The sequence below is a fragment of the Rhinolophus sinicus genome, chromosome 11 (assembly GCF_057876585.1).
Source record: "Rhinolophus sinicus isolate RSI-liver-muscle chromosome 11, RSI-T2T, whole genome shotgun sequence".
Taxonomy (NCBI): Eukaryota; Metazoa; Chordata; class Mammalia; order Chiroptera; family Rhinolophidae; genus Rhinolophus; species Rhinolophus sinicus.
The window spans coordinates 18038708-18051429 of record NC_142511.1 but is presented as its reverse complement, the minus strand read 5'-3'; the positions used below and the strand labels follow the sequence as shown (position 1 = coordinate 18051429).

Sequence of the window (12722 nt, the reverse complement as noted above, 5' to 3'; positions counted from 1 at the left end):
GTCAACGTTGCTCAAGCAGTAGTTCGCCATAATCAGAAGTGTCTGGACACTGATGGTAACCACTTTGAGCACCTCTTGTAATTGCAGAAGTCAAACGTGACTTGTATTCATCTTTTGTTATCGGTACATATTGAGTATTACAATTTTAATAGTTTTTTCCTTTCTTAAAATATGTATGTATTTTTTTTGGCACCCTCTGTATTTTACATCTATTCTAAATGTATCGCTCAGAACAACTTGCAGTGTAGTTTACAGGAGATTCTCAGTATCCAAATGCTCATTGATCTGAAGAGTGAATGGAAAAGCAAAACTTGCCAAACAAAATATTCTCTAATGAACTGAACACTTATAAAATTGGGCTCTACTCATCACTTTTCCCGAATTAACTGTAGCTATGTCTACCCCATTCATCACGTCAACATCCTGCTCGATTACTCTCTCGCTAATACAATGCATATATAACATAAACCAAAATGAAATTGTAAACATTGCAAAAGATGCAAAACTTCATGAAGTCTATGAAAGCACGAGAGAAGGGCTTTAATCACTAGCAACACTTGACAGATGGGTATCTAGCAAAATTTACAATTGAAGAAAAAAGGATGATGACTCATAGATAAGCACTTCATAAAAGAATAATTTGATTACCAAAACTTGAGAGGCCCTTGAGAAATTTCTTAAGATCTTCAAAGATGATGTACTCTGTGCTCATGTTGTAAATTTCAAAGCTGGAGAATGTTACATCATTGTATAGTCAGAAACAATATGTCAAAAATTAAAATGAAACATAAGCTAACTCGTTAACTATTTTTAAGAACTAATTTTTATTAGTTTTAGTTTCATATTTCAGGTTAAGTTGTAATCAACGCTTTATTTTTTTTAACCATTTCGTTTGAAATATTTGGACCTGTTTTAAGAAAGTTCTAAACCAGTTATCCTTGGGTACCAAGGACCTCTTCTCTCTACCTTTCACAGCCAACGTAACATCAAATTACCTGTGTATTAATTCAGTATTAGCTCCTACTCCATTCTTGTTATTCCTCTTTTGGGGGGAACATATGTTCAGATTTTCTAATTTTTCCTTTATCATTTCCTTTTTATTTCGTTTCACTTTTCTAGCCTTAGTTTACTGTTTTTTTATTACTACTGCTAATGTATGTCCTATTTCCTCTCTTTATCTTTTTACTGTTGTTCCTTTGCCGCATCACCAGTACCCTAACCTTGAGGATTACTCACTGTCTTTGCCTGGCCTGCCTTGCTGTCCCACTTATCTCATGATCTGGAATTCAGTGCTTTCTGGTTTAGGTTTATCCCTCCTTTAAGTCTTATTTTACTTTTTTCTTTCTTCTCTAATAATGGTTTGTTTTAATTTTGAATTTTTGTTTTATTCCTTTTTTTTTAATGCTTACTTACACCTCCTCACTCATGGCAAGAAAGTTGGTATTATTCAGAATCTCTGTGCTCTAGAAATCTTATTGCTAAGACCATGAGTAAGATAAGAGCTAAATACCCCTTCTCAAAGGAAGCCTGTCTGTTTTGCCCAGCATGTCCATGTATCACACCAGACTACTTTATCTGGGCAGTTTGTACTGCACACCTCTGTCGGCTGGTGTACTTATTTCTGTCCCTCCGTCTACTGCCAAAAGTCCTTGATTACTCATCAGTGGGTATATACTAATGAAACTTGATTAGATGTTTAATATTGTAATATTGCCATAATAAAAATCCTAAACTTAGGATTTTTTAAAAACAAATATTGGGAAGAATATGAGGGGTCTTGGGGAAACAAAATTTTGTTACAGTGTGTCACTTTCTGCTTCAGAAATTTAAAGAAATATTTTGGACTTAGGCCTGATTTACAGTTCTATGTTAATTTATACAACACTATTTCTGGTAGGGTAAGGATAGGTTTCATCTAAATAGGAACAGAAGAATTTTAAAGAGAGTCACAGATCCTCTCTAAAGAAAACAAAGTCTCTTAAATTTAGCCCAGTTTAAAACTGGGCTGAAATTGGATGGTGAACACAATGCAGTATACAGATGATGTATTATAGAATTGTACACTTGAAACCTGTATAATTTTATTAACCAATGTCGTCACCCCAATAAATTTAATTAAAAGAAACTAGGCTAAAATTAAAATCTGTAATGTGATAGGAACATTAGCGTTAGAAAATAGGTAACTAATAGATCTTCTCAGTTTTAATATCTCTGACTAGACTATACATGTGAATGTTATTCATCCTCCCAAATTGGTGCATTTCCCTTTTATTATCTTTTTATATGGGTAAAGGGTAACTCAGAATATATTTTTTTAATCCTTATAAAAATGGAATCTTCCAAAATCAGAGTTTTAGTAATCTTATGTCTGTAATTTGGTGAAAAGTTTAAAAAAAAATTAAATAAGCACTTTGGAAAAATGTCTGTCTTCATATCCTCATTAGGAAACTTCTCTTTAATTTTGTAGTCAAATCAGAAAATTAATGCCCGTTGGACCACAGAGGAGCAGCTTCTAGCAGTGCAAGGTATATTAAAGATAAGCAGTTCTTGTTGTTATTAACTATTTAACTTGTCATGAAAGGTGACTACCATAGTTCTTCCCTTCCTTTAGAAATGAATCAAAAAAGGGCTCTTGTGTTCACAAAGTCCTGTTGACCAGGAATTCTGTTCTGTACTTGTGGGTATGACACACTGAGCCTGTGTGCATTTTGAGTCCTGAACAGCACGTAACGTGTTCTCAGCACTAAGTAAATGATGGTGATAACAAGCTTGACAAGTCCTATGGTGACAGAAGCTCTGTGCCTCTGTTTTGGTATTCCTGCAGTGGGGTTCGTTCTTACTATATCAGTTGTTGATGACTCTTGGTTAAAACATGAATAAACTATTACATATTTCTGGTTTCTCTGTGTAATAGTGATTCTCTGTTTGATAAATGTCAGGTACTGAAAATATTAATGGTATGCTTAACTTCCAGTGTATTATAACTTACTTAAGAGATGTGCCACTGAATGCTGAGAAACCTGACTAAAAATATATGTTGGTATTATAAAAGAGACGTAAGAGATATTTAAAAATATATCCATATAGCATTTTAAATACACTATTTATAAGAATGCTTTGTTGAATTATGTGGCAGAACATTTTTTGTACTAGAAATACCCTTGAACTATCTGCAGAACCGATTGTGTAGTTTTAAGTTTGTTCTACAATTTAAGTTTGTTCCTGGTTGAGCCCTCTTGTGTTGAGTGAGTACTTTTACCTAGGTTAACTACTATAAGAGAATTGGGCCCCAGTGAAACACATGAGTATACCTTTAAACATATTTTCAAGTATTTCAACATTGAGAACATATGTAACTCAAAAATGCTATGCAAGTACCATTGGGATGTGACACTAATGTAATTATAGATTGATTCATAGATGACTCTGCAGTTTGGGTTAGAGTGCGTAAGAATTACCCAGCCAGTGTGATTTGAAAATGTCACGGGAGGGTGCCCACAGGATGATGTCAGCCGTCTCTTTGGCCTATACAGCACACACAGTCATTTCATAAATAAAAATACTTGATCCTGGGGAGGCAGGATGCTGGGTGTGCATTGAGCATATCTGTAATTGTAGAACTAAGTTTCTGAATGAGTCAGAACAAATTCGTTTATAATGTTCAATCAAAGCTGTTTTAAAATTCAAAACATGATTTAAATTTTTGATTAAAAGTTTAGTATTTTTAATGGCTGCTTCAAATTCATTTAGAACTATGACTTATAGTTCTAACACAGTTATTGGAGTAGGCATTACTTTTATTGACGTAAAGCCTGTGTCTCCCTCCATCGCAGTCTGTAACTTAGAGAATTTAACCCTGGTTTCCAGTATTCAGTGGCTTAAAGGTTAGTACATTAATCCTGTACTCTAGTGCAAGAAATTGTCCCAGTGAAAGGATTTTCTGAGGAGAGTCACCAAGGAAACTTGGAGCTAATGTTTCTCTATACAGCACTCAGGATTTGATGCTGTTCTGCATGCAACACTGCTTTACGTGGTAGAGCTCGTTGACCATGGCCGGGTTGCAGGTTGTGCAAGCTACATTCAAGGGAAGAGACAGTGGCAAGGTTTACATCCATAGTGTGAGCTATAGACGACATTATCCCAGCTTATAAATATTAAGAGAATGCAGTATGTATAGATATACTCAAACATTTCAGTATTCTTATGCACATCTAAAAAGTAACCCTTAAGTAGATTATGTTAATACAGCAATTTCTGGGGAAATAGGCATGTTCTTAATATTTCGAAAGTACTTTCTTAATATGTTAATGTCTTTGTTTTTACTTATTTTGACTCTGTGAAATTTTTGTTTTCTGTTTGGGTCTTTAGGTTTTTTGTTTTTGTTTTTTACGAGTTTTTGTTGTTATATAAAATAAAACAATATAAAGCTCTTTGTATCCAAAATAGCTATTTAAGGGAGAATTAAAAAGTGCCATTTTTGCTTCATGTCCACACACTTATATAATGCTCAGAAGTGTGTCTTATAAACAATATAATCATATAGTAATGTCAGCTGTGCCTGAGTCCCAGTGTGGTTGAGGTACATAATTGCAGTTTAATTTTGACATGTATGGTTTGCTATCTAGATAGCAACCATACATGTCAAAATTAAACTGCAATTTATCTTAGCAGGCAATTGTTTCTGTTTTTTCTTTTTAATCTTTATTTATGGTAAACCTTTATATGATGTTATTCTTATTATGGCCAGTTTCAGTTTCATGAAGTAATACATCATTTATGTTTTGATAGTAACATATTAAAATTTATATAGGATTTTATAGTCAAGACCTTTTACATATATACTGGGGGTGCCAAAAAAATGTATACAAGTGGACACTTTGGTCAATGTTCCTCAAGCAGTAGTTCGCCATACTCAGAAGTGTCTGAACACTGATGGTAACCACTTTGAGCACCTTTTGCAATTGCAGAAGTCAAACGTGACTTGTATTTATCTTTTGTTATCGGTATATATTATTGCAATTTTAATAGTTTTTTCCTTTCTTAGTATGTACATAACATTTTTTTGGTACCCTCTGTATTCTGATTTGACACTCACTTATTAAATGCTTTGTTTTATCTTGCTCATAGTTGACTATTACAATGACCTGGAGAGAAAAGTACTCTAGTGTCACTAGTGAGATTTATAACTATTAGTAGATAAATATTTTTGTTGTAACTCTTTTAAAACCAAGTGAATATATTAAGATCATTTTCTAGGGCTTAAATATACAGTATTTCCACTTTACTTCCCATCTACTCATATTGTTGTTAACTAAATAGTAACCATTTAAATAATAAATATTTAAATAAATGAATATTATTTAATAGTATTTAAATAAATAAATAATAAACAATTTCCCCTTATTTGGAAAGGGGTGAAATCATGCTCAAACCAAATAGGAATGTCTAGTTATCCTTGTGTAATCTATCACTTTATTATGTTAATTTTAGTTCTAGCTATATAACTTTAATAACATTCAAGAGTCCCCAAGTGGGATATTATAGATGCTTATAATTTAATCCTCTTAAAATACTTGCCAAGAATGGTATTTCTACAACTTCTGTAATCTGTTCTAGCCTTAAGTATCTAAATTTTGTATTATAACAAATTAGTTAACAATGAAACCAATTATAGTCTTCACATATTTGTGTAAATGGCAAGATATCCATTTGTAGTTTGTGTCATATAGTATAAATATATTTTGCTAATTTATAGTGCTTTTACAAATTATCCTAAAATCAATCTTGATATTCGTGTGATAAATATTTCCTACTTAGCAAGAATTAAGAAAGGAATTAGATTCTAAGTGTGTGTGTGTGTGTGTGTGTGTGTGTGTGTTTTCATATAAAATGGAGTAATTGTTAGCTATGTTCAAAAAATAACAATGTATTTAAATGATAGTACAAAACATTTACTCTTTAAAGTACATAGGGCCAGAAGTGTGGTACAGTATTTTCAATTTTAATTTAGATCTCTTAAATGTACACTATTCACTTCATAGTCAGTGCTAAAAAAAATATGCTCCCCAACTAAAAATTTGTGTTACTTTAGGATAAACAACAACAAAAAATTTTGCCACTTTTATCAAGACGTCAACTTTAATTTTTAGTTATTTTTTTTATATGTATGTATTGCCTGCCTTCTCATGTAAAACAGGAAATGACAGAGCTGTGTGCAAGGGCACTACCCTCACAGTTAAATGTTACCTTCTCTTCCCTGCAGTTCATACATTCATTCCTTTTTAGGAGAAATGAAGTTGCAAATCTAGAACTTGCCTTCTTTCTAATTTTATCTCATACTTTCTTTAAAAAGCTAGAATAGTTCCTAAAGTAGGAGAAAAATAAATTTGGCAGTTGATTAAGACATAAGGATTGTAACCTAGTACATGAATAATCAAAAGGAAGTGAAAATAGGAGATTCATTCTTTCCCATTTAAAAGGCGCACATGCGCTTTACAGAGTTTCTTCTGTTATAGCAGATACCGTAAGAATGGAGACCCAAAAGTATAGTTGCCAGCCCTCTGATGCACTTGCTTCAAATAATTAATAATTCACAATTCCCAGCATTTTTATGATGGATTAACTTAAAACAAAGAATATGGAAACGCAAAACTCAAAAGAGAAAGGCTAGACATTGGAAAGAATATATGATTTTGACTTTTAGCACTCACTTAGATGTACCAATCACTGCCCCACTGCTGTTGATATCTTTTTACTTTCTTTGACACAAATTCTAGAAGAGATTTACAGAAGGAGGAAAGAAATGCATGTTCCCAAATAGAGTCTAAAATTAATCTTTTATTAATAGGAAAGAACCACATCCGTGGAGTTTCTAGATGTTACTATGTTCTTATTTCAAAGATAGATTTTTTTTAAAAAATTAACATTTCCCAATTATACTAAGTACATGCTCAATTTAAGAAATTTTGCTGTAGGAAACAGGAAAAAATATCCCTCCAAATTTTACTACCTCAAAGCAGTTTCCACTGTAGTGTTTTAGCTTTTTTTCCCCCCTATACCAAAGCAGATTTATGATATCCCATCTATCTAGGAAAAAAAAAGTCTATATAAATTCCACATCCAGAATTGGGAAACACCATGTTACAAATGCTCCTCAAGTTACTGTCTTACTAGCCAAAGCTCAAAAATATGCATGCATGTTTTTTGTTGGGTAATATAGAATACTGATTGGAAAATGTGGACTTTCAAAACTGTAATGATAACACAATATCCTAATGAGTTATAGTTTATGTTAATTCCCAAAAAAAAACATTAAAAGTATGTGTTATATTAAAGACTATAAGGTATCATCTGCCAGCACAGGAGGCCAAGTTATTTCATTGTAGCTTTCAAATGAAATTTAGAAATTTGACTGAAAACAATTTTTTCTCTCCCTGGGAAATTTACAATTTACCTCTTCCAGGGTTCTCTGAAGTTTTATTCCACTAACCTTTGAAAACTGACCTCCAGACCCGAAGGTGAGAAGTTTAATTTAAAACCATGTTCAAATGGACCTTCGCCTTTTACATCTTCTCAGGGAGAGAGAAGATTTAATTCCTTTTATGATAAAGCAATCAGATGGCCTTGTTTATTATAAACTATGAAAAAAAAAAATGGACCATCCTTCCCCCAGGTACAAGTTGGAACTAAAGGAGCTCTCTTGTTGTATGTTGTTCAAGTTAGTTGCTCAGCATTGCTACCCCTGCTTATGTTGTCCTCCAGAAGCCTAGCTGGGGATTCTTCTAAAGGAGCAGTGCCAGTAAATCTTCAGTAGTGTTTACTACAGTTTGATGAGTTACCAGCCACAGTAGAGCTTAAGCATTCCACCTTCTAATCAAAATACACTGTGGAGCAGCAAGCATTATTGAGAACGTGAAAGTGATAAAGAAGTCAGCCATGTATGACTCTTGTTGTTTGAAAACAAAAAACAGAATGAAGCCTATGGAGAAGAAGAATCAGTCATATTTCCTGAGCACTTCCGATGTACTCAGCATTGTAATAATGCTGGTGCCGATTGGTATTCCATAGGACCATGCTTCCCAACCTTTTCACATTGGGGCAAACAGAGAAAATTAGGAAATTTATCACAACACACTGGTGCAAGCAGATGAGACTGCTGTTGTCCACAGAAGACTGCCAAGGAGCCCTCGCTCCTGTGCAGACCCTGCCCGGGCACATGGCAGGCCGAGGACATTATATCTGAGCCCGCCTGTTCTTAGGACCGGACTGGGATCCTCAACCAGACTAGAGAAGTCTGCAGTGGTCTGAGCCTTAAGATGTGGCACCGTAGTTAATACAAAACAATCGTACAAGAGTTAATAATAAACATCCCTAGGTGACTTGGAAAAAGTCCTTGAAATCCAAAGTGGGAAAAACTAAAGCTCCTGTAGGAAGTAGCTTTCGTTTGATGGTCTGTAATTCTGGAAACACAGCAGTCGGTGGCGAGGTGAAGTCCACTAAGCTAGAGAAAATAAAGTGGAAGATCAAAAAGAATAGAGTCAGAGGAAGAGGAGACAGTTATATAATGGAATCAGGTGTGGGGAAAACTTAGTGGTAGGTTTTAGAATATATTTTGCTAAACAAATAGGTGTTCTGAGGGTTGTAATATCTTCAGACTGAGAGTCAGCATTAGTCTTACTGTGATTTCTTGCTAGAAATACAGAAGATCTAATGCTAGATTTATTTAAGGTTTTCATTTCTAAATTTATGTATTCAGTAGGTTTGGTCATTTCTAGCATGTAAATTAAATATTCCTTGTGAAAATTAGTATCCTGGTAGAACACTGCATCTAATTTCTAATTAGTTATTTTTCAGTGCAGTGATCCCAAATGAGTTACTGTTTTCCAAAGTGTAAGTAGTAGAGAGGTACTTACATATGTAGCAATAACTCCAAATATGAAATATAACCTTGAATTTTTATTGCCAAATAAACTCTCAGTGGAACCTAGTCATGATTAGAATTTATACTCAGTTATGAAGTTCAAACTGGAAATTAGTTCATGGATTTTAAGAGAATATAAATTCATTCATTATGTTGCTAAAATATTGTAAATAATCTTTGAATATCATTATTACTTTATTGTTATGCATATGTCTTTCCCTGTGAGAACAGAGCAGATGAGCATAGTTGACATACCCAAAACTCTGTATTAAAAATGGGATATAGTTATAGCTTAATAATGTCAGACCTCCCCCTAAATGCACTGAGTCAAGCCCAGCTAGTTGAATATAGCAAGAGATACTTATTCCCAAGTCCTTGATATTAAAATAAGGGCAGAATTTAAAAACAGGAACTATGTCATTTAACGGTGCTTTCAGATAATTGGGTAACACCGATAGGTATCAGTAAGAATATATCTAGCCTTTCTACTGGGGTATTAACACACCCTTATATTATTCTGTCCTCTGTGACTGTCTGCATGCTAAGTTTATTTCAACCCATGTATTTCTGGCTGCTTACACACGTTACATCATAGGCATCAGTGTTTTTTTTCCTCAGTTCTCATCTCGTGAGTAATGAGTTATTGTTTGCTGGTATTTTTTTAAAAGCAGTTATTAAATTGTAAAATCAAAAATTTTGACAACTTCTGTATTTTAAGTGCATCTCTTTTTAGAATGAGTCAATGAACTTCTTTTAGAATTCTCTTAAGAGCAAATAATTATCTATCTGATTATATAGTCACTTTAAATTTTGTAGCATGATTGACTATCTCAAGTTCTTAAGTCAAATATTATCCTTCATTATAATAAAATGTCCGTAATGAAAAGTTAGTTTCTCCAGTGACTGAATGTACAGTCCTTCTTAAATTGAAGGTAGTGATAAGCACAAGTGCCCTACTAATAGTCACTACTGTAACCTTATTCTAAGTCTGTAAAGCATAGCTAGGAATCCTTCAGATATGCAACTAACTCTGAAAAATAGCTCCCCATTTTTTGTCCATCAGATTGTGATGATTCCTGCTTTTTATGTTTTAAATTCTTATTTCTATTCGTCAGTACCCTGGTGAGATAGCAAGTAATCATGTTGAAGTTGGTATTAAAACCAAAATGATAATGCTTTTCTTAATGGGGGACCCTAAGGCTACTCACTCAGTCCATTGAGGGGATAAAAGAGATGGCTCATTCCCATCCTGTTTTGTTTATAAACGGTGTTGCTCAAATTTAGGTGACTGGCTACTAGGGAAATAAATGAATATGGAATTGAGGATGGAACAAAGAATTCAATGCTTTACAATAAGTGGACTGTATTTGAGAGTTCAAGAGAGGATTGGAGAAAATAACTGAGTATGTAAAAAATGGTAAGTTTCTGATTGTTCAGTTGAAGGCAAGTGGCTGGCTCCATGAAATGACATAATTGAGTGTTTTCATCTGGGACCCCGATACCTTAGCCTCTATCTCAGAATTGAGAAATGAGCAGAGTTTATCAGAAAGGATTTTCATTGCTGGTATCTTGTGTGTGTGCATGATGTATAGTACACACAGCTCTCCTCACTGATCCTTCACCAGGTGTATTATTTACTTTGCCTTCCAGGTGTCCGAAAATATGGTAAAGATTTTCAAGCTATTGCAGATGTAATTGGCAACAAGACTGTTGGCCAAGTGAAGAACTTCTTTGTAAACTACAGGCGTCGGTTTAACTTAGAGGAGGTATTGCAGGAGTGGGAAGCAGAACAAGGAACCCAGGCTTCTAATGGTGATGCTTCTACTTTAGGGGAGGAGACAAAAAGTGCTTCTAATGTGCCATCAGGGAAGAGCACTGATGAAGAAGAGGAGGTGTGTTTGTGTATGGAATTTGAGCTAATATGAGTCGAGGAATCACCATTTCGTGTGGTGTCCTGTAAGGTTAACTTGTCAGAGGACGAGCCAAATGAGCATGAAAGGTCGACAATACACTACTCAGTGGTGCATCTCTCGTGACTCCTAAGTCATAGGACATGCTAAGTTCTGATCCTAGAAGAATGGAGAGTGTATTGTTCTTTCATAGTCTTATTTTTATTTCCAGTGTTAAGCTGTTTACTAATAAAGATGCCTGTTTGGTAGCTTCGTTGCTTTTTCGGTTTTTGGTTTTTTTTGTTTTGTTTTGTTTAAAATAAAAGAAGCTTGTGCTTCCAAAAAATACTGGTGTTATGTTTTTGTTTTGTTTTGATTTGTTTTGTTTTTCCTGTGACAGCCCAAACTATATTGTGTTAAGTTCATTAGGAACAATCATCTCATGCGTGTATTTTTGTTTCCTCACCTCTAGGCACAGACCCCACAGGCTCCTCGGACTCTGGGTCCATCACCTCCTGCCCCATCATCCACTCCAACACCAACAGCCCCCATTGCCACTCTGAACCAGCCTCCACCACTTCTTCGTCCAACACTGCCTGCTGCCCCTGCTCTTCACCGGCAGCCTCCTCCACTCCAGCAGCAGGCTCGGTTCATCCAGCCCCGGCCAACTCTAAATCAGCCTCCACCACCTCTCATTCGCCCTGCTAACTCTATGCCACCCCGCCTAAACCCAAGACCCGTGTTGTCCACGGTTGGTGGTCAGCAGCCACCGTCACTTATCGGAATTCAGACAGATTCACAGTCCTCACTGCACTAAAATTAAATCGGACAGAGTTGCAGTAACTTCACCCTCCATTATTACCAGTGCTCATCTGACTGAGGCAAGAGAGGAAAGACTAATCTTCCTACATACTGAGGCTGCGAACTAGTTCTGTGGCAGTGGGCTAGCATAAGTGGATGTCTAAGAAATTTTTTAGTTCACGCATCTGAGATGTTACACGACAAAAAGCCTACAGTTGGCCTCCTTTCTAGAGTATATGTTCAGCGACATGATCTCATAAAAGGAAAAAAAAAAAAAAAAAGATTAAGTATTCTATATACCAAGGGTTTTTTGTTTTGTTTTTACTGTATTTATTTTCTTGAGATTCTTTATATTCCTGCCTTTTCATAGTCAAGGCTCTTAGTACAGGAATATTGACTTAGGAATTGGGAAAACTCCTTAAATTTCTTAAGTTAAGGATGTTTGACTTTTTCTCTTTTTCTTTAATTTAATTTTAACATTTTCCTATGTTAGGAGTGCAAGAATAAATAACCTGCATTTCAGATTTTGACGTATGTTCATTTAATGCATATTTAAGAAATTATAGCTGCATATCCCTTTTTTCAAAAACAATCTTGCTTTTTTTTTCTAAAGGAATATTAATATATTCCTTTGAAAGAAAGCAATTTAATCAATTGCAAAGCAATTATATGAAACCACAAAGAATGTACTGGACCCGCTAACTGTTTAACATACAGTTTAGGGTCCTAGTGCAAAGTCCTTGCTTAAAGGTCATTGACCCATTATCTATCAGTAACTAGAGGATTGGAATAATAATTTTACGTATGAATGAGGACTTAATTTGTTAAAGTGTGATGTCTTTAAGTTCCTTGAAAATGGAGTTAATTTTGATTTCTCTTTTTTTTTTGTAATGTTTCTAAATGCTATCTGCTTTTAACTCGTAGTTGCCTACATTTGGGGACTTTAGAATTATATTTTGTCAGTTATGTGGAGATAGTGGTTATGGAAGCATTTATTTACAATGCCCTTTTTGTGTTTAGGTTCTGAACTTAAAATTGCCCTCATACTTATTAATATGGTCTGCATTTAATATAAAGGATGATTTCTTGATAAATCTCTATTGTATTATTTG

The 12722-nt window shown here is 34.6% G+C and overlaps 1 protein-coding gene across 4 annotated transcripts in view; it reads left to right on the top strand.

The window, feature by feature from the left end:
• RCOR3 (REST corepressor 3) overlaps positions 1–11891 on the top strand; it is a 48458-nt gene extending 36567 nt beyond the window's left edge. For 2 of the 4 annotated variants that reach the window (XM_074322419.2, XM_074322418.2), the window contains exons 10-12: positions 2468–2525; positions 10571–10812; positions 11282–11891. In XM_074322419.2, the coding sequence (XP_074178520.1) occupies positions 2468–2525; positions 10571–10812; positions 11282–11626 (645 nt within the window). In that variant the 3' untranslated portion in view covers positions 11627–11891. The remainder of the gene's footprint in view (positions 1–2467; positions 2526–10570; positions 10813–11281) is intronic. The other 2 variants (XM_074322421.2, XM_074322420.2) reach the window with 2 other exon arrangements.
• The last annotated feature ends 831 nt before the right edge of the window (positions 11892–12722 follow it).